The 26,809-nt window shown below is 31.9% G+C and overlaps 1 protein-coding gene across 1 annotated transcript in view; it reads left to right on the forward strand.

Moving 5' to 3' along the window:
- COL5A2 (collagen type V alpha 2 chain) overlaps positions 1-26,809 on the forward strand; it is a 196,607-nt gene that overhangs the window by 150,348 nt on the left and 19,450 nt on the right. The window contains exons 26-49 of the mRNA XM_051986039.1: positions 146-199; positions 2,039-2,137; positions 2,254-2,307; positions 2,412-2,465; positions 3,548-3,601; positions 4,368-4,421; positions 5,218-5,262; positions 6,123-6,221; positions 8,433-8,540; positions 8,683-8,736; positions 11,878-11,931; positions 12,061-12,114; positions 13,677-13,730; positions 14,866-14,973; positions 15,077-15,130; positions 15,506-15,559; positions 17,555-17,716; positions 18,892-18,999; positions 19,795-19,902; positions 21,006-21,059; positions 21,717-21,824; positions 23,080-23,133; positions 25,545-25,652; positions 26,741-26,794. Of these exons, the coding sequence (XP_051841999.1) occupies positions 146-199; positions 2,039-2,137; positions 2,254-2,307; positions 2,412-2,465; positions 3,548-3,601; positions 4,368-4,421; positions 5,218-5,262; positions 6,123-6,221; positions 8,433-8,540; positions 8,683-8,736; positions 11,878-11,931; positions 12,061-12,114; positions 13,677-13,730; positions 14,866-14,973; positions 15,077-15,130; positions 15,506-15,559; positions 17,555-17,716; positions 18,892-18,999; positions 19,795-19,902; positions 21,006-21,059; positions 21,717-21,824; positions 23,080-23,133; positions 25,545-25,652; positions 26,741-26,794 (1,809 nt within the window). The remainder of the gene's footprint in view (positions 1-145; positions 200-2,038; positions 2,138-2,253; positions 2,308-2,411; positions 2,466-3,547; positions 3,602-4,367; positions 4,422-5,217; positions 5,263-6,122; positions 6,222-8,432; positions 8,541-8,682; positions 8,737-11,877; positions 11,932-12,060; positions 12,115-13,676; positions 13,731-14,865; positions 14,974-15,076; positions 15,131-15,505; positions 15,560-17,554; positions 17,717-18,891; positions 19,000-19,794; positions 19,903-21,005; positions 21,060-21,716; positions 21,825-23,079; positions 23,134-25,544; positions 25,653-26,740; positions 26,795-26,809) is intronic.

A 26,809-nucleotide genomic window follows, 5' to 3' on the forward strand; every position in this document is an offset into this window, starting at 1 on the left:
GAGGAGAGATTTTTTTTAAATCCTCATATTTTCTCCCCATTTTCTCTAGAAACAATAATGAGTAATGAATGATGGGAAAATGTTATCCTATTTATATGACATTTGTTCTTTTTTTTATTTTTATTTTTATTTTTTTCATTTTTAGGGCCTGACTGGAAATCCTGGTGTTCAAGGTCCTGAAGGAAAACTTGGACCTTTGGTAAATAAGATAGTAATAGAAAAAAGTTCATAATCATTAGCCTACTGTACAGAAATGGTGAAACATATATTTTATTTGATTCTATTTTTGGATATGGACCTTGTTTTCATGTGGAAAAAACAATCCTTTGGTTCTGTTTATTTCCAAATAGATTAAGAAGTTGATCAAAATTTTTGATGGACAAAATGGCTTATTGCCCTGTATGTGGGTGGGAAGTGGAAAGCATTATACTTTCTTGATTTTGATGAAATTACCTTTGGTGAAATTCTCATTTCTCAAATAATCATTATTTCATTCATCAGAGTAGAGATAATTAGGTATAAAATGTGGCATCTAGTTACAGAAATTTAAATCTTTAGACCTCTCATATGAATTTGGATATGTTTGAATATGATCATTCACTCAACTCGAGATAATTTTAATATTTATGGAACTTAGTGCCTCAATTCTTCATTATATTATGTACATAACATGTTATTTATTCAATTCAATAAACATTTATTCCTACTTTGTGCTAGGCTAGACACTGTGCTAAATGCTGGAGATAAAAAAAAAGTAAAAGAAAGACCCTGCTTTTAAAGAAGTTTATATTCTAAGGAGAGAGGCAACATTCAAACATATACAGAGCAAATTTATATACAGGATAAATAAGAAATAATTAAAGGTGGGAAAGTTCCAGAATTGAGAGAGTTTAAGGAAAATTTCCTGTAGAAGATGGGATTTTATTTGGAACTGAAAGGAAGTTAGGAAGGTCAGTAATATATTACACTGGAAGAGGGAGAACATTCCAAAGAAAGCCAAAAAAAATGTCAGAACCAGAAAGATAGAGTGTCTTCTTCATGGAACAATTAGGAGGCCAGTGAACTTGGATCAAAGAGTATATGTTGGAGAAGATGTAAGAAGACTGGAAAGATAGGAGGGGAGTAGATTATGAAGCACTTTGAATGCCAGCGTATTTGGTATTTGTTTCTAAAAGCAATGGAAAGCCACTGGATTAATCAAATAGGGATTCAAGGAGTTATGAAAAGGGAAAGAAAAAAAATCATCATCTATTCACAGAAAAGGGTTGAGGAAATTTAGCTATTTCTTGGTAGTGAAAGGTTTCAGGGGAACTTACTTGGGAAGATTGTAAGGTCTGAATAGGAATGGTTCCATGCTGAATTAGGAGGAGGTTCAGGGTAAAAATAAAGCTCAAAGAAGGAAATGATCTTGAAAATTCCTAAACAAAACCTGAAAAAGTCTTTTATGTGAGCTTATATTATTGACACCTTACATTAAAGCAGATCTATAGTCTGTGTGATAGAGGCTTTCAGAAGCCCCTCACTCCCAAATATCCAAATACTTTGAGACTTCTACTTGTGTCCTACCTATAATACAAACATTTTCAGGCTTAATCTGAAGAGATTGTCCAACCTTGATTTGATTTCCTACACTTTATTGGAGACCAGGCTTTCAAATACAGAGATAGTGATATCCTTCATGCTTCTATTTATCACATAGATTGAAATTCTTCCTCTCTCCAACAAATAATATATAATGAAAATCTGGAGCAAGATTTTTAGCCTAGATTTTGTTTATCATATGCACCAATACATGCATTTTAAACATGTTCCATTGTGATTTCATTTTCTTTGTCACATTTTTGCACATTATATTATTAAAGGCATCATCTAAGACAACTGACTTTCATTTTCAAATAGTTGGAAGATATTTTAAAACTTAAATAACTTTTCTATGTTATGAAATGACAGATGACAATACAGTTTTAAGGATGAGTTGGAAATAACTATTCTAAAAATTATATGTTTGACTGACAAAACATATGGGATATTTATATAGGGTGCTCCAGGAGAAGATGGTCGCCCTGGACCAGCAGGCTCAATAGGAATTAGGGGACAGCCTGGTAGTATGGGCCTTCCTGGTCCCAAAGGTAGCAGTGTAAGTATAGTGTATAGTATGTATTACTAATTTATTGCATTCATTAAAAATCATTTTAAGATCCAACTTTTTAAGGAAACTGATCATTATGTAAATAGCTTCTGTTTATGTATTAGGGGGATCCTGGAAAACCTGGAGAAGCTGGAAATGCTGGTGTTCCAGGACAGAGAGTGAGTATAGTTTCCTGGCTTTCAAATTAATTACCTCTAGTCCTAATATCATTGTCATGCCTTACCAGTACATTTCCTTACAAGTTTTCACTGTGTAATTTTAGGGAGCTCCAGGCAAAGATGGTGAAGTTGGACCTTCAGGTCCTGTAGGCCCTTCTGTAAGTAAGCTCTAAATAAATTATTGAGTATTAAAGATAATATTTAATGTTTTAATTATGAGAGATTAATTTTTATGGAATTTTATAGATAGTGAAATAGCTATTGAATCATTTCACTTTATGTTGTGTTTCTTTTATTATGAATTCTAAGAATTTCCTAGATTTTAAAATATTAAAAATTTTACTGCTACTTTGAAACAAAACACTAAGACTAATTTCTTTTTTGTGTTGTAATTTATAGATCTGCAAAATGGGAGTAGATATTTGTTTTAATAACCATAACAAAGCATTTAAATTTATGGTAAAATGAAATTCATATTTGATAAGTAAATGCTATTTTCTCTTCAATTATACCCTTATTCTTCAAAGGCTTTTCATGGATTTTAATATGTGATATTCTAGAAAGATAGCAGAAAGTGTCAGATAAAAACCTGACCTTTTAAAAGAAAAGACTTAGATTCAGGTCCTTTGCATTCTGCACAGATTCATTGCATTCTGCCAATGAATGTGTAGGATCAGTGTCTTTATCTTTACTTCTAAAATAAATGTATATAATGGTAACATTTTCCATCCTATATTTTCATACTTAGATGTTAACTTTTCTTTCATTAGTTATTTTCTTGGTTTTGGAAGTCTGGATTACTGATAATTTAATACTCAAAAGAAGAATATAGTAGGAGGTTTTAAACTTTTAAATTAAAAATAGAGATATGATAAAAGGGAGTAATTTACTCATATATTTAGAGACTACTTTTCTTTATAAACTTCAAGTTGACTCCACTTACTTATATCTGGAACCAAGGCTATTTAAATAAAAGCTGTTTGGGGATATTGGGAAAATATTAAATTATAAGACTTGAAGGAAAAAAAATGTTTATTAGGCTTTGGGAGAGTTTCACTCTAGGAAGAACTTCAAATGATATTCTTTGATAACACAGACTTTATCATATCCAGCTAAACTCAAAAAAATGTTGTTGGAAAAATTACAAAGGAAAAGTCTATGCCTATTGGCACATATAACTAGAGAACATATGCGAGGAATCTGGCTGCACTCATGTTATTCTATCTTTTATTATTTTTAGGGTCTAGCAGGGGAAAGAGGCGAGCAAGGCCCTCCAGGTCCTACAGGTTTTCAGGTGAGCCATTATGTGATTTTTTTCCATTTCTTATGTTATTAATTAAATGGGTAGTGTTTTAAAGTGTAACCAGATATAGTAAAATATTAACTTATTTTACTTTACAAATTATTTTCCTAGGACATATGATTTTATTCTAAAAATTACTAAATAAAAGAGAATTAATTAATATTCTTCATGACAAAGTTTATCAGAAAAAAATGTTAAATTTAGAATCCATACACTCATTCTGTAAGACTTTTCACAATCTTTGCATAAATCCGAAGTGAAAAAATGTTACAAAATTTTCTCTCCTCTCATATTCTGGGAAATTTTTACTAATTTTAATCATTTCAAATTTAGAAGTAGAAACAGTGATAGATTTGGAGTTAGAAGATCTGAGTGAAATCTCAGCTCTTCTTTTTTGTGACCTTGGACAAGTTAATTGAAATTTTCTCATCTGTAAAATTAGGAGGGTTTTACACTAATGAGTTCCATAATCTTTTCCCAGCTTTCAATCTGGCATTCTAGAGAAAATAATATTTTATCAAAATATCATCCCTACTTACTAAAATGGGATCTGGAAATGAGAACCTGGGCATACTATTCTGGTTCAAATATGTATTTTTGTTTTTGTTTTTGTTTTTACTTTAGAGTGTATCTGAGTAATATCTTGTTTGAATACCTAATGTCAGAGACTCTGTAAGGTGAAGGTAAATTATTGACATGTTATCCCTTAAAGACTTACATGTTCATAGGGACATTACTTTTTTAAAATTTCTTTTAGGGACTACCTGGTCCTCCAGGTCCTCCAGGAGAAGGTGGGAAGCCAGGTGATCAGGTACTTTTTAAACCTTAAATATTTATTAAGTTCTACCTAAATTCATTTTATTAACCATTTTGGTTTTTGTTACTGCAGAGCTAATAGACTGTTATTTGTTGAATTACTTTCTTTCCTCTAAGTTATATGTTTGTCAGAGTGAAAAGATTCCAGTTTAATAAATTCAAAACCAAAACCTTTCTGGTAGTTATCACTTTACTGCATTAGTTCAAAAAAGTTATAATAAAAAGGTCAATTTCCAACAATAATTTTATATTTCTCATTTTTGTCCTTTTCACTTCACTTCATTTGATTTTCTTTAAGATCATTAAGCCCAAGTGAGTACAATGAAAGATTTATCTTTTTGAGAGACCTGAAAATACATTGGCATTTGAAAAACTACAGCTGACATTGATAAATATTATATGACTATGAGCTTCACAGATTATGTTTTGTAACTATTGACTGTTCTCATTACCATCAAATGAAGTCAAAATAATTAAGCATTAAAAAGTTTCTATCATCTGAGTATAACTACTCAAATCAACAAGCATTTATTAATCATTTGCTATGTGCCTAGAACTGTGCTAGAGAAAGTATTTTTAGTATCACTGGACTATCTCCCAGATTGCCAAAAATGTACTTATTTATAATTAATCAATTTGGTAGAGTAATTAAACTGCCATATGTTCGTTTAGGTAAATCAGGAATGTATTCTGAAAATATTTTTCTTTATTTTCCAGTTCAATGTAATGTATTTAATGTTCAAACACAATGTTCTTTATGTTCTCTATTTAATTTTTATTTTCCTTTATAGGGTGTTCCTGGAGATCCCGGAGCAGTTGGTCCTTTAGGTCCTCGAGTAAGTATATTCTTTATCTTGGTTGACTTTTTTTTTTTTAATGAGGCAATTGAGGCCCAGGGTCACACAACTAGGAAATGTTAAGTGTCTGTGGCCAAATTTGAACTCTGGTCCTCTTGACTTTAGAGCCACTGCTCTATCTACTGTGCCATCTAGCTCTCCCTCTTGGTTGATTTTGATTCTTTATCTTCTCTACTGTCTTCAGTCATCTTCTTTCTCTTCCTTCTTCTCCATTCTTTTCTCTTCTTTCTCCTCCACCATCTCATCTTCCTCTTCTGTCTCCATCATGTCCTTGTCCTTCCTTCTTCTGATCAGGTTTCTTTGCAAGCGCAGGGGTAACTCATAGACTGATTCTCACTAATGACTGGCCTGCAAGCTTTACAGGTGTCCAACCTTGATTAATTTAGCCTCACTTAAGCATCCAGCTAGATGTGTATTCCTGGAGGTTTATCACAATAATGCTTGATTTAGTGCAAATAGCCAATTTGTATAGATCACTGTAGCTCAGAACTCTCTAGCTCAAGAGCTGTATTAAGTTCTACCTCTCCATTAGGATTATAGGCATAGACTACCACACCCATGGCCTCTTTTCTTTTGAAAAGAACAGTTCTTATTCCCATAATAATTTATCATTTGTAAGTGCTAAATATTGTCATTTGAAAATTCAGTTTATGGGGAAGCATCTTGGTCTATGAAACCCTCACACTTTAAGTTAATTTTCTTATTGGTAAATGAGTAAGTTTGGCCAAAATACTTTTCTTTACTACTTTTTTTCAGAAGTGAAAATCTTTATGCAGAATGCTATAAAAACATTTTGATGAAATACATAAGTAAAATATGAGGTTATTTTATATATTTAGGGAGAACGTGGTAATCCAGGAGAGAGAGGTGAACCTGGAATAACAGGACTTCCAGGTGAAAAGGGGATGGCTGGAGGTCATGGTCCTGATGGTCCCAAGGTAAACATTATTTATATAATGTAAAGTTATTTTTAAAAATATTACATAATCACTAAATGATAGTAGTTAAATGTATTTGTTTATATTGTGTGGTTAATGATGAATTCTTTAGCTATGGTATATGCAAAAATATTTTTAATATCTCAATAAAGATATTACATGTACTCCTTTAAAATATCTACCAGAATTGATAATATGTATTTCTAATACTAAGTTCTAATAATAAAAAAAGACATCCTGAAGCAGTGTGGTTTTATCATAAACTTTTCTAATGATAAAGTTAATTTCTTTCCCCTTGTCTCAACTCCCATGGCATTTCTTGCTAAGGACATGAATACATGTTTTCTTAAACCCAAGAATTTATACTGAGAACTTTGTTTGTTTTTTTTTTTTAATTTTTATTTAATAATTACTTTATATTGACAGAATCCATGCCAGGGTAATTTTTTTTTTTTACAACATTATCCTTTGCACTCGTTTCTGTTCCAATTTTTTCCCCTCCCTCCCTCCACCCCCTCCCCTAGATAGCAAGCAGTCCTTTATATGTTGGATATGTTGCAGTATATCCTAGATACAATATATGTTTGCAGAACCGAACAGTTCTCTTGTTGCATAGGGAGAATTGGATTCAGAAGGTATAAATAACCCGGGAAGAAAAACAAAAATGCAGATAGTTCACATTCGTTTCCCAGTGTTCTTTCTTTGGGTGTAGCTGCTTCTGTCCGTCATTTATCAATTGAAACTCAGTTAGGTCTCTTTGTCAAAGAAATCCACTTCCATCAAAATATGTCCTCATACAATATCGTTGTCGAAGTGTATAATGATCTCCTGGTTCTGCTCATTTCACTTAGCATCAGTTCATGTAAGTCTCGCCAGTCCTCTTTGTATTCATCCTGCTGGTCATTTCTTACAGAACAATAATATTCCATAACATTCAAATACCACAATTTACCCAGCCATTCTCCAATTGATGGGCATCCATTCATTTTCCAGTTTCTAGCCACTACAAATAGGGCTGCTACAAACATTTTGGCACATACAGGTCCCTTTCCCTTCTTTAGTATTTCTTTGGAATATAAGCCCAATAGAAACACTGCTGGATCAAAGGGTATGCACAATTTGATAATTTTGGGGGCATAATTCCAGATTGTTCTCCAGAATGATTGGATTCGTTCACAACTCCACCAACAATGCATTAGTGTCCCAGGTTTCCCGCATCCCCTCCAACATTCATCCTTATTTTTTCCTGTCATCTTAGCCAATCTGACAGGTGTATAGTGGTATCTCAGAGTTGTCTTAATTTGCATTTCTCTGATCAATAATGATTTGGAACACTCTTTCATATGAGTGGTAATGGTTTTAATTTCATCCTCTGAAAATTGTCTGTTCATATCCTTTGACCATTTATCAATTGGAGAATGGCTTGATTTCTTATAAATTTGAGTCAGTTCTCTATATATTTTGGAAATGAGGCCTTTATCAGAACCTTTAACTGTGAAAATGTTTTCCTAGTTTGTTGCTTCCCTTCTAATCTTGTTTGCATTAGTTTTGTTTGTACAAAGGCCTTTTAATTTGATGTAATCAAAATTTTCTATTTTGTAATCAGTAATGGTCTCTAGTTCATCTTTGGTCACAAATTTCTTTCTCCTCCACAAGTCTGAGAGATAAACTATCTATGTTCCTCTAATTTATTTATAATCTCGTTCTTTATGCCTAGGTCATGGACCCATTTTGATCTTATCTTGGTATATGGTGTTAAGTGTGGGTCTATTACTGAGAACTTTGTGAAGTAAAATGTGTTTTCTTTCCTTGGATGTGATCTTGTGACTAGTTAAAGAGCATATGGCTAACATTTGCACAATCATCCCCTGAATGATGCAACACTCATTCCTTGAATCTGAAGACAATGTTGCAAAAGGGCTTGACTATGTCTAACATGCTCAATCGTAATCATTCAGGTGATGCATAAAATTTAGAATTCAGCTGTCATTGAAACATGTGAAAATATAGTACCAATAGAGCTTCTGTTCCCTTTTATTACAAATTAGCAACTAGGTTTCTTCTTATTTAGTTTGCAATATTCTCCAAAGAGAGAGAAAATATATTTACATACCTAGAGTATTCTCTTGGAAAACAGTATGGTTGAGGATATTTTTCCAAATGAATAATATATGTATAACTGAATGAAATCATCAAATTTTATTCATTTAGGGTAGCCCAGGACCTAGTGGGACTCCTGGTGATGCAGGTCCGCCTGGACTACAAGGTATGCCAGGAGAAAGAGGAATTGCAGGAACTCCTGGCCCAAAGGGAGACAGAGTAAGACTGCCTGATTTTGTTTATTCAGTCCTCTTCTATTGATATTAATTGACTCCATACTTTTATTATTAATTATCCTATTTTATTCTCAATTGTTGTGAACAAGGGGTAGGTAACATGGTCTTTTGGATTATTTCCACAGGGTGGTTTGGGAGAGAAAGGTGCTGAAGGTACAGCTGGAAATGATGGTGCACGAGTAAGTAATATATTCCTTACACTGGCCACTATTTTTAGACTTCCATTACTGTCTTACTGTGCAAAATAATATTGACTATACATTTATTTATCAATGGAATTGAAGGAATGATTTAAACTAGGTATAATGGCATCCTATCCAGTTAGTAATTCAGGAAATAAGATTTTGTAAGCTTTCAAGCAGAGCTTTACTTTTGAACTTATTTAAGGAACTTCAAAACCTTTTTCTTAACACAGTAGATGATTAAAAATCCATTAGTTCTCTTTCCTGTTTCATTATCAATAGACTTGGGAGGAAAGGTTTGATTTCTGAATAAGCATGCCATGCTTTGGAGCTTGACATAGACCTATTCAATATAGCAAAAACCAAGTACCGTAAAGCTTTATAGTATGTCCATGAAAAAAAATCTAATTTTAATTATATTATATATCAATATATAATATATATAATGATGTATGTCATATATATGTATAATTGAGATTTTGTTACAGAATGCATAATAGAATAGAATGTGGTTGCAGTTCTAAAGTCAAATTTGAACAGATATGGATTTTACAGCTGCTTAGAATAGTTAACTCATCCAATATTTCTTGGAGTATTATTAGACTTCTGTTCAACATGGCATTTTTTGTTATTTTTCTTATGCTACTTACTCCTCAATATGTTTATATTGTAATATCAATAGAAAACAAACAAAAAACTAGACAACCAATGATATAAAGTCCACCCACCACATCAGTTATAGGCTGCTTCAGATTGAGGAAAGAGCCCAAAGTTAATCATTCATTCCTGACATTTAAAAAGGACAAAAATATCTGGGAAAATGTAGATGTTTAGATCTAAATATAATGGAATGTCAGCATTTTTTTTACTTATTCCCAGTATCTACAGAAACATAATCAAAATCATCTTTAATAGCTCTACTGTTGTAGCATTCAACTCTTAAATTATCTTGGTTTTCAAAAAGGTAATGGGGTGATATTTCAAAGAATGGCGCCTTGGCATTTTTTTCTTCAGGGAAAGAAAAAAAGGGCTAACCACATCGATGTTGACTGATGGACTGACAGCTATATATTAAACTGGCATTTAAAATTTTATTCCAATGGAAAGGCAAGTTTAACACATTTAGCACTTCAGGAATTGCAGTAATCTCCTGCAGTGAAAATGATAAATTGTTCTGAGTAAAGAAGCAGTTTGGATCAATTACAATAATGTCAGAGTCAGGGATAAAAGAAGACATGTTTTAAAAGAGTTTTCTTGAAATGAATAAATGTCTTCCTAAGTAATGAAGAGATTTTTATGTTTAAATGGAACCATTAAGGAGATGAATTAGAAAGGTAGAAGAATGATGTTCTATCAAGTATCCTGGGAATATAGCAAAAAAATTCTAACATTCTTTGTGGAAATATAAAATTAAAGAAAAACTTAGAAGTTTCTTCAGTCAGAAGAAATTAGTAAGGAAAAATTGAATGATGAAGAAAATCTGGTATGACTTTTTAGAGATAGTAATTAACAGAAAGATATTTTAGGAAGAGTTTAAATGTAGTTTAGAAGAGTCTTCCACTACTGGTCAGAATGACCTAGATTTTATTCCCAGGACTTAAGTTCTTATATATTTTCATATTCTTAGATGCCAGTTTGGCTCTCTATAGATAAGAATTTATCTTATTTGTCATATAAGAAATGTGAAAGTGAATATCTAATTCTATTTGTTTTCCAATTAAAAGTTGGAATAGAGGACTACAGAAGGAAAATTAACTTTGGAAATAGTTAAGAGCTTGAAGAAATATTTAGATGAATCTATACTTAAATTTCAAAATAGATGTTTATTGAAAGATAAGATTGAAGATGTTCATGATAATTATTCTATTAACAATCCTTCAAAAAACTATTTATGATCGGATGATAGGGGATGTTGTCAAATTGGGAACTGATTGAATTACTACAACTCCAAAAAGATGCCTAATATTTGTTAACCTGGGAGTAGTAATCTGGTGCTACAAGAATTTGTCCTTTTTCTTGTTCTGTATATCATGTTTATCAGGAGCTTAGAGAAGAGCAAAAAAATGGTATGCTTGTCAAATTTATGGATGATTAATATTGTAGATGATAGAAACTGATCCCAAAAACATTTTAAAAAGCTAAAATAATGGTCCAAGTTTGACAAGATAAAGTTTAATATAAATAAATGTAGCATTCTATATAAGTACAAAAATCAACTAAAAAGAAATGGGTGGTAAAAAACTGGTTAGAAACCATTTATATTAAAAAGATGTTAGAGTTTTAGCACATTATAAATAAAGAAGGTTGATTTGGACACTGGGATAGATTAAAAGAAGAATGACTAGAATAGGGAGAGTTTGTTACATTATTTTCTGCCCTAGCTTAAGTACCACACTCATTTCTAGATACCACATTTTAGGAAAGACATTATTAAAGTAAAGAATTTTCTGAAGATTGAAAGAGGATTGTGAGGGGACTCTAAATTATATCATATGAGGAAAACTTGAGGGAACTGAGGAGATTTAGCCTGTTTGAGACTGGGATAGAAGTTTTTAGAGGATATTTAGTTAATTTAAAATATTAAAAGGGTGGGGCATGGTAAAGGGATTAGATTTACTTAGATTGGCCTTAGAAAGAAGAGTAAGATGTCATTAATGGAAATTTTAAAGAACATTAAAATTTCACATAAGGGAAAAAATGCAATTTAGGGATGTCCAGCAGTAGAAGATGACACTTTGATAAAATAATGGGTTTCCTCCTTAGTAGGGGTCTTATGGGAAAAGCTCTCCTTTTGAAGATGCTCTAGCAAGGAGTCTCAATCTGGTTATAATCAGATGATCTGAGTTCCTTTCCTACTACCTTATACTTCCGCAAAGTAAGAACATTTCTTTAGTGTAAATGCATACCAGTCTATTTGAATAGAACTATTGAACTGAATTAGAATAAAGGAGATTAAAAACCATTATTGGTAATGACTGAAGAAAAATATTTTAGCTCAGATGGAAAAAGAAGAAAGAATCTTCAGATAAGATCATTTAAGTGAAGTAGGAAGTGCTCCAAAATATTAATCTTGCTTTCGTTCAAGAAGTTTTCTCTGAATTGTTATCCTTAACTTACTTCTGTTATGCCATTTGCCAGGGTCTTCCAGGCCCTTTAGGTCCTCCTGGTCCTGCAGGCCCTACTGGAGAAAAGGTAAATTTTAAAAAACTTTTGCATATTTTATAATCTTATGAAAGAGGCTTTTTTTTTTTTTTTTGTAATTTTCCTGTCTGCATTTCCTATATACATTTGGAACTAATCATCTAAAATTTTATTTTCCAGGGTGAACCAGGCCCACGAGGCTTAGTTGGCACTCCTGGCTCTCGGGGAACTCCAGTAAGTAAATATAACCATATTTTTAATCTTCTTTAATGTAAATGTGCACACAACATGACCAATAAGGACATATGTTTTGCATGACTGTGCTTGTATTGAGTTGAACTGTTTTTTAGTCAAGTCCTATTCTTTGCGACTCAATTTGCCGTCAGAGATATTGGAGTGGTTTGCAATTTCCTTCTTCAGCTCATTTTCAGATGAGGAAACTAAAAAAAATTGTGTTATATGACTTGCCCAGGGTCATATAGCCAATACATGTCTGAGGCTGGATTTGAATACAAAAAGAAGAGTCTTCCTGATTCCAGGCTGGCCCTCCAACTACTACAACATTTACTTGCCCCTACAAACAAATACTTAATTTGTAAGTAACTTACAAGGTTACTTGTATAACCTATATAAAATTGCCTTCTCAATGCGAAGAGCAAGGAGGGAAAAAGAAAGAGAATTTGTAATTAAAATTTTTTTTTAAGTTAAAAATATTTTTACTTGTAATTGAAAATTTTTTTAAACAATCAAGCATTCTACTTGATGTCTATATATATTGATGAAAACACTATCTGGGGATTGGAGAGTATTGAAATTGTTCTGAGTTCCTGTAAATTTTTTGGTTGTCAAATGCTGATCTTATAGTCAATTTCTACATAATTTAACAAGTAAAATATTAAGCTGTATTGAAATGGACTATTCTGCATAAATATATATAAATACACATACATGTGCAATTAATTAGGTGAGGTTAAGAAAAAAATTAATATGGCTATTTTGTCATATAGATGAAGCTGTGGACCTGAAGAACTTATGCTCCAAAATCACTAAAAATTTGCATTTATTTTTATTAAGTTTTAACTGTATTACCATTTTTTCACAACAAAAGAATAGCATTAAAATAATGATTTTATTTGGGCAATTTTTACTGGGGAAAAAAGCAGTCCTCCCCATCAAAGAATTTACTATTATGAGATAATGGTTTGAATGTAAATTTATTTTGCTCCATTAAATGCTTTATAACTCTTAAAAACAGCAAAATCTTTTATCTTTTATCTAACATGCATGTGAAATAAGTATGATATGAATTATCTTAAATGTTGGCTCCTACGGATAGCCAAGGGGGATATAATAAGGTGATTTAATATTTTTTCCGTGGGCAACTGGAGAGATAGCATATAGTGAGTCTGTTTAATGTCCAAACTTTTTTTTTTCCCAAAAAATAAATCCAGGTGATTGTTTGACATCAAATAGAACAAACAACTGTGATCAATGAATTTTTAAAAAATTTACTTTGACCAATTCTTTTTAGCATTCTTTAGATAAATGATTAGATGTAAGATTTTTTGATAGTCTTGAACTGGATTTTTCCCCCAAGACTTATTCTTATACATTTATCCTTTCTGTTCTTTTGAGGGTCTCTAAAATGAGATTGAGCATAAAATCAATAATTCATATATTTGTTGATAAGTACATATAGTACAAACCATCACAGTTTTAAAAATACAGGTTAGCTTTTGATCATTTTAAGATGCATTAAACCTTTTACTTATTCAAAAATGTCTGTTTGTTTTTAGGGATCTCGTGGTGAAAATGGTCCAACTGGTGCTGTTGGTTTTGCTGGACCTCCGGTAGGACATTTCCACATTTCTAATAATGAAATTATAATTTTTTTTTGACATTTGAATTACTTTTTTTGGATTAGGTTTTAGGTCTGGACAAGCATTTAGAGATCTGTTAGTCCAACTACTTGATTTTATGTGGGCAGAAACTTAGACTCAAATTTTTGATTTTCCGAGATAGATAGAGAGTATGTGGTAAGGCACATATTTCAAACACATATCTTGTGACTCTAAAATTATTGCTCTTTACATGGTATCATGCTATTTCATAACTCAAGATCTATTTTTATTTTCTGAAAGTTAAAGGATTCTAAAGAGCTTTATGGTTTTGAAGAGCCCATGTTCATATTTTAGTGCTTTATTCTCTGAGAATGACATGAAGGAATTGAACTAATTAAATCTTTTCTATTTGGGGAATTGTTTTTAGTATTTAAAAATCATTTAATCCAACTTCTATTCGGCCTTCATTGAAAAAAGACAATCTTTTTTTTATATTTTCCTAGTTGATTCCTTATTTTATTCCCTAAGGAAGCTACTCCAAACTTTCTCTTCCCTCCTTCTATATCTTCTTTGTCCTCTCCCATCAAGCAGAAAATTTCATCTTTCCCCCACTGTCTTTATCTCAATACTTCTTGCTATCATCTCCCACTTTTCCCTCATTTTCTCCAAACTCTAACAGAGAAGTGATCCTTCTCTTATCCAGGCCATCCTTTTTTATTCAGTTTAATTCTCTATCTTTTTACCATCTTCTCCAGCAGATTGCATTAAGAATCTACTCTCCACCTTATCCTTCCTATCTCCTTCTTCTTTTCCCTCTTCCTCTCCCATTCATATTTACATATTTATGTTGACTCATTTCATAGTAATGTTGAATATATTCAATATATGTGCATATATATGCATAATCTACACACATATTTCACAACATTTCATCTCTCTCATTAGAATGTAAGCTCCTTGTGAATTTTTCATTCTTTCAAGAGGGTGGAGATTTAAAAGCAAAAAACAAAGAACCTTTGTTCTCAAAGAACTTAAATTCTATTGAAAATACTATGCCCTCCAAAATATTTGTTAGAACTGTTATGAACAAAAGTAATTCTATAAATCCAGGAAATAATTCATTTTAAAATAATATTTTCTATAGGGTCCTGATGGACAACCAGGTGTAAAAGGTGAACCTGGAGAACCTGGACAGAAAGGTGATGCTGGATCCCCTGGACCCCAAGGTCTTGCAGGATCCCCAGGCCCACATGTAAGTAAAAGAGGGTAAAGTTAAAAGATCAACATTACAAGACAAATCATTCTATTTAATCATTTTACTATTTACTGCATTACTTCTTTTTGTTTCTACTTAGGGTCCTAATGGAGTTCCTGGACTGAAGGGTGGTCGAGGTACTCAGGGTCCTCCTGTAAGTAGACTTGAGATTTGGTAAATTATAACCAGTTAATACTACAGACAGCCTTCTGGAATTTAGTACTGAAGGGTAGTTGTCTTTAAACCCATTTTAATGAATGACTTATTTGTCTATACTACATACATATAAGAGTTTCTAGCTAAAGGAGTTTTAAGGAAGAATACAAAGTTATAATTGAAAACAAACAAAAAACAATTTATCTGACAATTAAGCAATGTCTAATGTTAAAATAGTGTATTGTTCTCAACAAAGTTAGTCAAAAAATGAATTTCAAGAAATAATTCTCTCAATGGAAAATGATTTCCAGGAAACAATATACAAATAATTAATCTTTTCTTTAATAGTAAGTTTATATATATTGACTTTTAGGGTGCTACTGGATTTCCTGGTTCTGCAGGCAGAGTTGGCCCTCCAGGCCCCACAGTAAGTCAATTTATTTAGATAATTGATAATTGAGTAAAAATATAATTGAAAAATTTATGTATGTTCATTGGATCTCTAAAATAATGTTATAATGCCTTGTTGCTTCATTTTTCTTTAACAACTTTTGTTTATTATGAATCACATTAATTTCTTGTCAGACTAAATTGATGTTGAATACTATCTTAAAAGTTCTCTGATGGGCTTTAAAACTGCAACTTTATTTTTGCTTATTATTACTATAATAGATAATTATTATTTCTGAGGATTTTTTGAATTAAAAAAACAAACTTAATATTAATTTGTCACTCTGGGCTAGTAAGAATCAAATGCCACATATTTGTTTTTAGAGAATGATTTCCTTGTTTAAAGAGAGATGATGATTTAGGTTATAGTTTTTTAAAGAATTTTCTGATATGAACAGACAGTTTTCAGATGAAGAAATTAAAACCATTTCTAGTCATATGAAAAGGTGCTCTAAATCACTATTGATTAGAGAAATGCAAATTAAGACAACTCTGTGGTACCACTACATCCCTCTCAGATTGGCTAAGTGGACAGGAAAAGATAATGATGAATGTTGGAGGGGATGTGGGAAAACTGAGACACTAATACATTGTTGGTGGAATTGTGAATAGAGTCAACCATTCTGGAGAGTAATTTGGAATTATCCTCAAAGCATTATCAAACTGTGTATACCCTTTGATCCAGTAGTGTTTCTACTGGGCTTATATCCAAAGAAATCTTAAAGGAGGGAAAAGGACTTACATATGCAAAAATATTTGTGGCAGCCGTTTTTGTAGTGACAAGAAACTGGAAAGTGAATGGATGCCTATCAGTTGGAGAATGGCTGAATAAATTGTGGTATATGAATGTTATGGAATATTATTTTTATAAGAAATGATCAACAGAATGATTTCAGAGAGGCTTGGAGAAACTCACATGAACTGATGCTAAGTGAAATGAGGAGAACCAGGTGATCATTAGATATGGCAACAGCAAGATTATATGATTTTTAATTCTGATGGACATGGCTCTTCTCAATAATGATATGATTCAGGCCAGTTCCAATGATCTGGTAATGATGAGAGCCATCTATATCCAGAGAGAGGACTCTGGGAACTGAGGGTGGGTCACAACATAGCATTTTCACTTTTTTTTATTTGCTTGAATTTTATTTTCTTTCTCATTTTTTCTTTTTGAATCTGATTTTTCTAGTGCAGCAAGATAATTGTATAAATATGTATTCCTATATTGGATTTACATATATTTATACCATGTTTAACATATATTGGATTACTTGCCATCTAGGGAAGGGGTTGAGGGGAAGAAGGGAGAAAATTGAAACACAAGGTTTTGTGAGGGTCAATGTTGAAAAATTATCCTTGCATATATTTTTTTACTATTTTATTTTATTTAATAATAACTTTATATTGACAGAATCCATGCCAGGGTAATTTTTTTACAACATTATCCCTTGCACTCGTTTCTATTCCCATTTTTCCCCTCCCTCCCTCCACCCCCTCCCCTAGATGGCAAGCAGTCCTATATATATTAGATATGTTGCAGTATATCCTAGATACAATATATGTTTGCAGAACCGAACAGTTCTCTTGTTGCACAGGGAGAATTGGATTCAGAAGGTAAAAATAACTCGGGAAGAAAAACAAAAATGCAAATAGTTCACATTCGTTTCCCAGTGTTCTTTCTTTGGGTGTAGCTGCCTTGCATATTTTGAAAATAAAAAGCTTCAATAAAAAAAAAAAAAGAAAGAAAAAAAGATTTTCTGAGACTGAATCTTTAGAGGACATTAAGAATTATCCTTAAGAATTGACCTAACTGATATGCTTAAAAAAACCAACAACTTACATCTGCATTAACTTCTGGGATCATTGTATCTATTTGGTTCAAAAAATAATTGGAATCCTTCTTTTACTTTTTCAAGAGGATTTCTTTTAAATCACTTATACCTTATCATTTATATCTTTGTTTTATTAGGGAGCTCCAGGGCCTGCTGGGCCATTAGGTGAACCTGGGAAAGAGGGACCTCCTGGTCTTCGTGGAGACCCTGGTTCTCATGGCCGGATTGGAGATCGGGGACCAACTGGACCCCCAGGTAGCCCAGGAGACAAAGGAGACTCTGGAGAAGATGGACAGCCTGTAAGTTTAGCAAGGCATAGTCCTTTCTGTGTATAAATTTGTATACTTTGAACTATTTTTTATAGGTAATTACAAAGAGAAAACTAATAGTTACTAACAAAGTGAATGGTTTATTGAATGGTGACTTGTAATTCAGTACATATTTAAGGAATATAATTATCAATGAGGTATTTTGCCTTATAAATATAGTTTGCTGTTTTCTGATCTTTATTTCATGTGTTTCAGAATATCCTACAAGATTTTACTAAATCTGTGAGTTTAAAAAATTTGACTCAGTAGACCAAAATTTTACTTTAAGGTCTATACTACATCAAGGAGTGTCTCATGCTTGTATTAAAGGCACATAAGGTGACGATAATAAATGTGACCATTAAAATTACTCTTTTTATGACTACTGGATGATTAATAGCAAATAAGAGGTAAAATAAGATATCTTATGGTTAATATCATGGCAGATGATATGCAATTTCTAAAAAAAGAAGAAAATCTTTTAAAGAGCAAGGTCCTTTCATTTCTATATTGTTGATACTGTGATGATGAAATCAACCAAAAATCTGAACCATGAAGAATCTTCTCAATGCAATCTTTCATAGAGGTTTTTATGAGATTCTTTATGAATATTTAATTCAAAAGTCATCAGCCTAACAACATATAAAAATTAAATGAATGAAAAATTTTAATATGTAAACCATCAATCAATATCAATATCAAAGTTAATAGCAATCAAAATTATCAACCAAATCATTAAGCATTAACTGAACACCTGCTATGTATAAGTTAACCCAAAAGGCATTTTAGTAAGTGCCAACTATATACGTATATACATATATATGGATTACTTGCATATATTTATTTTTATGTGAGTGTGCATATGTGTGTATGTAAATGTATATGTATGCATTTATATATATATATGGATAGATATGGAGAAAAAAAATCTAGCTTAAAATATTCACTTTGATTTAGGTGATTTTCTTGCTTAATAAAATACTTTCTTTTTCACAAATAGTTTGTACTTCCAAATAACCTGAGATTCTCATGGTCAATTAGACATTTTAAATTCACACACATTGGATGACTTCATGGAGTACAAGGGTCTTTGTTCTTTCAATCCATAACACTTTTCTAACAGTGTTGTGTACAAGTGAATAATTCTCATTTTTCTTGTGTTTTAGGGTCCTGATGGTCCACCTGGTCCAGCTGGAACCACTGGACAAAGAGGAATTGTTGGTATGCCTGGTCAGCGGGGTGAGAGAGGCATGCCTGGCTTGCCTGGCCCAGCAGTAAGTAATCAGACTGTATATTGTTGTATCTTTTAACGTACTGTTTGTATGAAATCTATCATATTCTTCCGACCTGAAGAAATACAAATAGTATTTTGTTAGAAATGTATTAAAATATTTAAAAAATTTTCATTATTCAAACATTAGAAGTTTTATACACACACACACACACACACACACACACACATATATATGTATATATATTTAACTGCCTTTCAGGATTGTTGGATAAAATATTTGTCAAATTCTATGAGTAGAGAAATTAGTAGATGAGGAAAACTAGATGGCTGATGTTGTATTGCATATATTGACAGTTTTTAAAAATAAGAAACATATTTCTATAGAAATACCAAATGTAACATATTAAAGGCTGGCGGTGGGGGGGAAGAGTTGAACTTTGATTTAGAAAACCTTGTTTTGAATCCTACTTCTTCCCCTAATTACCTCAGACACTTTGGTCAAGCAACTTAATCACTCTGAGCTTTGTTTACTCACTTATAAAATGAAAGAGTTGGATCACATGGCCTTCATTCATTCATTCAGCAGGTTTTGGCACCAGCAGAGATAATGCCAAATAAGGGATTGCCATTTTTCTCTATGGTTTAACTTTATATATTGATTACTAGTAACCTTGGACTTATATTTATGGGCAAAAAATTAATGCTAGTCATCTGGTTTTTAGTTGGTCCATGATTCTTATTGAATTCTGTTTATGACTGAGGGGAATTGTAGAAGTTAGTTACATATTCGCTTCATAATATAATATGAACAATTTTTTAAAAAAATGCATTTTAGGGAACACCAGGAAAAGCAGGTCCAACTGGAGCACCAGGAGACAAAGGTCCCTCTGGCCCTGTTGGCCCCCCAGGGGTCAATGGTCCAGTAGGAGAAGCTGGGCCTGAGGTAAATGTGGTATTATTTTATAACTTGTTTTGAAAATATCATGGAACTACTCTGAGGGTAACTACAATTTGAAACTGATTAATCTTAGGTTTTAAATCTTTGAACCTGAAATACTTTCTTATTTAAAATCTATTATGTTGAGGGCATTTTCTTCTCTTAGTTTTTCCTAAATGCGGATATAATGGAGAAAAAGAGGGGAGAAGATTAATATCACTGCATTGACCTTCAATTAGTCCTGACCTAATCATTTTAGCTGATTTAGGTTGTTGCCAAATTGACGTGGAGGTGAAAGCTCAATTTCCTTCATTCTTTCACTTTATATTATTTCATTCTGAAATGGCAGATTTGTTAAAATAGTTAGACATTATGGTGATAAAGTTGTTATAAATAGACACTGCAGCATAAGGAAAGAGCAACGTCAATATATATCATATTACTTTGGGATCACTATAAAAAGAAGTAGATTTCATATTACCTTAGGCTATTTAGAGGGCAAACAGGACTTCAAAAGAAAATATAAGAAATGATAACCTGTGATCTGTAGCTCTTTATTATTTTAAGCAGCATATCAACCACCTGAGACAGATTTTATTTTTGACCAGGAAAACTTTGCACTCAATAGCCTTTTATGTGATAGCTAATGTACAATTATGGAACTTTAAAAACAACAACAAAGGAACTTATTTAAATAAATAGGCAGAGAGAACTTTTAAACAAATAAATTTACAAATTAAGCTTGAATGGAACATCAATTAAAATTTAAAATTGAGTTTTAAAAAAAAACTTATACATAAAGCTTGAATTAACTTATTAGTTAACAAGTTATTAATTGTTAATTAATACAAATTAGTTAACATAAGAAAATATTGGATAGAAAACACATAATAATCATCAATGCAAAGTAAACCTTAAATATGTGAATGATCCTATGATTTTTAAAAAATAATTCATTGCAATTTAGAGGACTACTTAATCTTACTCAGATTTCTATGTTTAATTAATTTATGGGTTGCAAAGAAGTTGGAAATAGCTAATTCATTTGGCAAATGGGACAGAATTTTTCTTATAACTGTGTTACATTAATTGAAAACAATTCTTTACAGGGTCCTGCTGGTAATGATGGTACTCCAGGACGAGATGGTGCTGTTGGAGAACGAGTAAGGACAATTTTATTGACAAAAAAATAAACTTTGTAGATGGTCTGAGGATCTCAAACTTCTATATTTGGATCTGTTCTATAGTATAAGATATCCCCAAAAGTTTTAATACAGTTTTAAACTTTCATAGCTTAAATAGCTATCAAAGCTTAAAATAAAAAGAACAACATTTTTGTTAGTTTATAAATTCTTTTAAGTCTAACAATAAAACAAATTAATAACCTAAAAACTGCACTAAAACTTTTGCACTAAAGAGCTTTACCTTGCCACACATTTCTAGCTTGCCAGATTTGTGAAATATGTTGATAGGTACTAACTTCACTTTGCATACATGATAAGCAATGCACAGGATATCTTAAAAGTTCTGGGACAACTTAAAAGCATTTAAATAGACCGTATAAGGAGATTTTTTAATCACTTCATATATTTTTTATTCAATGTGCAAGAATGTGTCTATCTTAATATATTTAGCATCTTCTGGCAAGCTGATAGTGTATGGCAAGGAAATGTCTTAAAAACTCAAAAATTTTGTAATTTTATATTCATTTTATATAAGAAAAATGCTTCAATAAATGCATAAATTATTGAGTACAGAGGAGGAATGACTTTTTTATAAATGTTAAAAATTCTAATCATGATTATGATGATTTTTGATAGGGTGATCGAGGTGATCCTGGACCTGCAGGTCTGCCAGGTTCTCAAGGTGCCCCTGGAACTCCAGGACCTGTTGGAGCTACAGGTGATGCTGGACCAAGAGGAGATCCAGTATGTAGCAAGTTAATTTTATTTTGTAGAGTTGTGTATATGTATATATGTATCTATCTATCATTCTCTCTGTCCATCATCTACTATCTACTTAGACATATTTATTATAAGATATGAATGCATGTACATTAAAAAAATCAAGCAATAATTAGAAAACCAGTTCATTGATATTACAATTCCTTATTTCCCCCAGGTCCCAAACCTTAAGAGTTTTGATGCTTCCTTTTCTTTTTTTCCCCCATGTCCATCAGTTGCCAAATCCAATTTTACCTCTGAAGTTGTTCCATTTCTTCCTTTTCACTTTTATTATCATTACTTCATTACCCTCATCACCTTTATCTTAGACAAATTAAATACCTTTCCTTTAATTTCATCCCTTTTATAATCTGACTTTTATATTTCCACCAAAGTAATATTTCTAAAGCATTGGGCTTTTTATCACTCTTCTGTTCTAAAACCTTCTGCATCTCTTTAACTTAATGATAAATACAAAAAAAAAATGCCTGGCATTCAAGACCCTCAGCATCTTAGCACAAATTTCAATTTCTAGCTTTATTTTAAGTTGCCCTCGTCACACAGTCTATTCGCCAGTCACATTGAATTACTCACTCTTCTTTAGTCGCCTACTCTCTTTTTCTCTCTCTGCCATCATGTACACTCTCTCCTGTGCTTGTGATAGATCTTCCTCTTGTATTTGCCTTTGACACTATTCCCTATATTAACTATTTGTTCCCTTTTTCCATCTTTCAGGCTACTGAGGTCTGTCTTTCCTATATTTTTAGTAATATTTCAATAATAGAAATAAAATACATATATTTTACATATATAATATGTATTTTATTTAGTCATATGACCTTTTGGTTCCATCCAGCTGTATATTTTTGATCCTGTGAATTTTTAATTCTTTAGGTTAGGAAAAAATGTTTTAGGTTAATGAAAGCCTTTGCTTTACATTATTATGTGAAAATATTAGCCTTCATCATATATACTTGTCAAATTTAAGCATGTCTGGGTACAAATTAGTTTATAATATTGCTATAAAACTAAAAGGGTGTTCATGCAGTTAAACAGTTACCATCTGGTCACAATTCCAGGTAATCTTATTCTTGGCTATAGACATTAGCTCAGTATTGGTCTTTAATCATGAAACCATGTATCCAAAAGTCTACACTCATAAACATACCACATATCTACAAACAGCCCTATGCTTTTTTATTACTATATTGATTCACTTTTTTGTGACTTTTCTTTTTAGGGTTCTCGAGGTCCTGTAGGTCCACCTGGCAGAACTGGGAAACGTGGTTTATCAGTAAGTCTTCAGAAATTCCTGATTCTAGATTTTAGGATATAAAATAAACCAAAGAGGGGAAGAATGGTGCTCATTTATAAGGTCTTAAATTCTATGTGCTCCAAACTTTGAGGAAAAAAAGAAATTCAAATAGCATTCAGGATAGTTCTATATAGAATTGTAATCAAAGGGCTATACCACCTTTCTGTATTTTGGATGGATTGTGATTGTCATTATCATCCAGATTATCTCTTTCCTCTCTCCTGCCAGTTAACTGATATGTTTATGGTTTTTAATCTGTTTCTTCAACTAATAGTCTATGATGACCACGTATTTAAAGTCAGCTGGAGTCAGGAATTCAGATTTAGGGAAAAATCTTCAATCTTTATTCTCAGTAGAGATGATGGGGGATTGCGATAGCCATATAGGCAGCTGCGATGGGAAGCCAGCTAGCAGAGGGGGATAGAGGTGAAGGGCGGTCGCTGTGACAAGATGCCAGCCAGCAGTCTCTCTTTCTGCTTCCCTCTCCGCCCCCTTGTCTCCACCCACCAAAATCATCATTTCCTATACCAACACATCAGGACTTGCACAAAGAGTGGGCAAGAGGCATTCTTTCTCCAAGCATATATATTAATAGATTATGGTCCAATTACTATTTAGCCTCATGTGCTTGGGACTTCAGTGCATCAACTTGAGCCTCAGCCCATTACAATATAGTCTACATAGGTATTCGGGCATCTTACCATATCTAAATCATATGTTAAGGACAGGTCATTAAGCTATATCTTCAAATTCTTTATTATGTTGGCTAGTTTCTGTTGCCTGTGGAAGGTTAACAATGGTCTTTATATTTATTTTCAGGTTAGAAAAATCTTGTAAAAATTCTTAATTATTTTAAAGACAAATTCAATCTCCAAATTGAGAATAGGCCAGTAATAAAAACTAAGAACAATTTGAGAAAACATTCAAGTGATGGTGGGTTGTTGTTAGAGGATTTAGATTAAAAAAAATCAGAACTTGAAGGATCTAATTCCAAACACCTATCCTGCAAAATGAGACAAATAGGTTCATTTAATTCACTTTGCCATGGTGCCATCATGGAGCTACTAGTAATGTTCTAGGCCCGGGGAAGTAGGTAGAGCTGGTGTCCAAACGACTCAGCAACCTTCTTTCCACATCACTCTCATTCCTTGCTTCTTCTCAGTCTAATCACTTCCATCTACTTAGACTCATCAAAGTAAATGAATTAGAGAAACCATGTTGGGTTTAGGCCTGAAGGTCAAAGAGTATAAACCCTGATAAAAGTGTTCATTTTCAAACACTGCCTGATCTGCCTTCAGTTCTTTAGAAAATAGAAGGGACAAAATGAACATTTTATTAATTTTTCTCCTTTGTAATTTCTAGGATTGACCCTGACATTTGTAAATAGGCTTCAAAAGTAGACTAAACTAATAGGTAGGAGGCTCTTTTCCTTGAACTCCAGGACTACTCTCTGCCCCATTATCAGATTACCAACAAGTTTTAGGTTCTCAGGAGCAATGTAGCTGACATTTTGAAGTGAACATAGGGTTGCTTGAACTCTAATTTCTAAAAGCAGATGTATGGTAACATTTTTCTTAAACACAATTGATTAATTTATAAATTTGTTTGACTCAAACAAATAATTTTCATATTCATGGTTTCTTGTAGAACACTTAATTTAAATATATATTTAAATCTAATGAAATAGCAATGTTAACTGTAGTGTTAGAATGAAAGTTAATTATTTCACAATTTTAGATTTTAATATTGCAATGTAGTGATGATATTGTGAATAATTATTTTATATTTTCTTGTTACTTAAATTATTTTTAAAAATACAATGTAATTCACTTTTTGAGTTTGTTAGAAAAGTTAAAGATATGTGGTATTTAACTCTTTTTACAGTAAAGATGTTTTTCATAATGATCTAAGTACATAAATAGATCAAAATGGAGCTATATTTAAGCTTTGATATTTGGTTATCAGAAAACTGTGTTAATAAAACTAAATATGTAAATTGACCTCTTAAATATATTTAATATTAAGTATTAGAATCTATATTTGATTGCATTGTTTTGAGGTATATGATATATTGTTACTTAAATGAGATAAATATATAATTTGCATCATAATTAGAACAAAAACTCAAGCAGCTAGATTTATTTATATTTAAATATTTAAAGAAGTGAATTCTTATGACTACATATGTATACATGTATATGGATTTTTTCTATCTACTAACTCTTCAGAAAAAAATTAAAAAGATTTTATGATATGATTTGACTAGAAAACAGATTAATTACTGTTAATAAATATAAGGAATATATGTTAATGAAAAATTGATACTAATTTGGAACTTTGAGATACCTAAAGACTTTGGAATCACATTGCCATTTTGAATATATGTCTAGGGTCCCCAGGGACCTCGTGGTGACAAAGGTGATCATGGAGACCGAGGTGATCGAGGCCAGAAGGGTCACCGAGGCTTCACAGGTCTCCAGGGTCTTCCTGGACCTCCTGTAAGTAATTTTCATTAATATTATCTTTTTCTTCACTGTTTTTGTGAATTTCCAGTCTAGAATAGGTTCATTTATATATACACATGTATGTATGTACATATGTGTGTGTGTGTGTGTATATATATATATGTGAGGATATATACACACACACATATATATATTATATATAATTTAAGTTAAAAGACTCTTGCTGAATAAATGATATTCTAGCTCATCTATTTTAGCTATTTATTTATAGGCATAAGATCAAGCAAAAGCATATGTGTGAATATGGCAGGGGTGGGAAGAGAAGGCATATGCATAATCTTTTAGATTGTTTTAGTCTTGGTAAACTAAGGCCTTCCTACAAAAATTCTACTCTGGTACCTCATTGACAAGAAGAAATTACCATGGCTTCTCAAAGACTATTCTAATGGAGAACAAGATCATCTTAGAAAGGTTTCCAGTATAGGTCATGTGTTAGAATGTATTTTTCTATTAAGGAAAAAAATATATAGATCCTCTAAGACAGAATGTAAGAATGTAAAGCTTGAAATGTAAGCATCATTAGAATTTTGATTCAGAGATTATTTTGTTTTTATGTCTTTCTATAGTTTGCTCCTCCCAAAGTGTCAGTGCTTTTATATATATATATATATATATATATATATATATATATATATATATATATATATACACATAGAAGCATATTTATATACATATATGATATATATTATATAACATAATATATGGTATTTAATAAGTACCAGTTAACTCAAATTGAATGGAATATAACTGAAAAGTTCCATTATCAGACTGGCTATAGGATTATGAATTTTTCAGCCACAATAACTCCCAAAGACTAACTGCTAGTTGTAAAGGGGTTGTGATCTGCATTGATAAATATGCAGATTTTTAAAGTGCTAAAGTAACCAGAATCAAAGTATTAGTAAAAACATGATTGTAAAGATTAATGACTGTTTAAGATACAAATGTCTGCAGATGGAGTCAATAGTTCTATATCTTTATATATTATGATGAAGGTTGGCATGTTGTAATTTAAGTGGCATAATAATGATTTCTTTCCCCTCCCCTCCCCCCCAATATAGGGTCCAAATGGTGAACAAGGCAGTGCTGGAATTCCTGGACCATTTGGCCCTAGAGTAAGTATATTTATA

The sequence above is a fragment of the Antechinus flavipes genome, chromosome 3, assembly GCF_016432865.1.
Source record: "Antechinus flavipes isolate AdamAnt ecotype Samford, QLD, Australia chromosome 3, AdamAnt_v2, whole genome shotgun sequence".
In the NCBI taxonomy this organism is placed as follows: domain Eukaryota; kingdom Metazoa; phylum Chordata; class Mammalia; order Dasyuromorphia; family Dasyuridae; genus Antechinus; species Antechinus flavipes.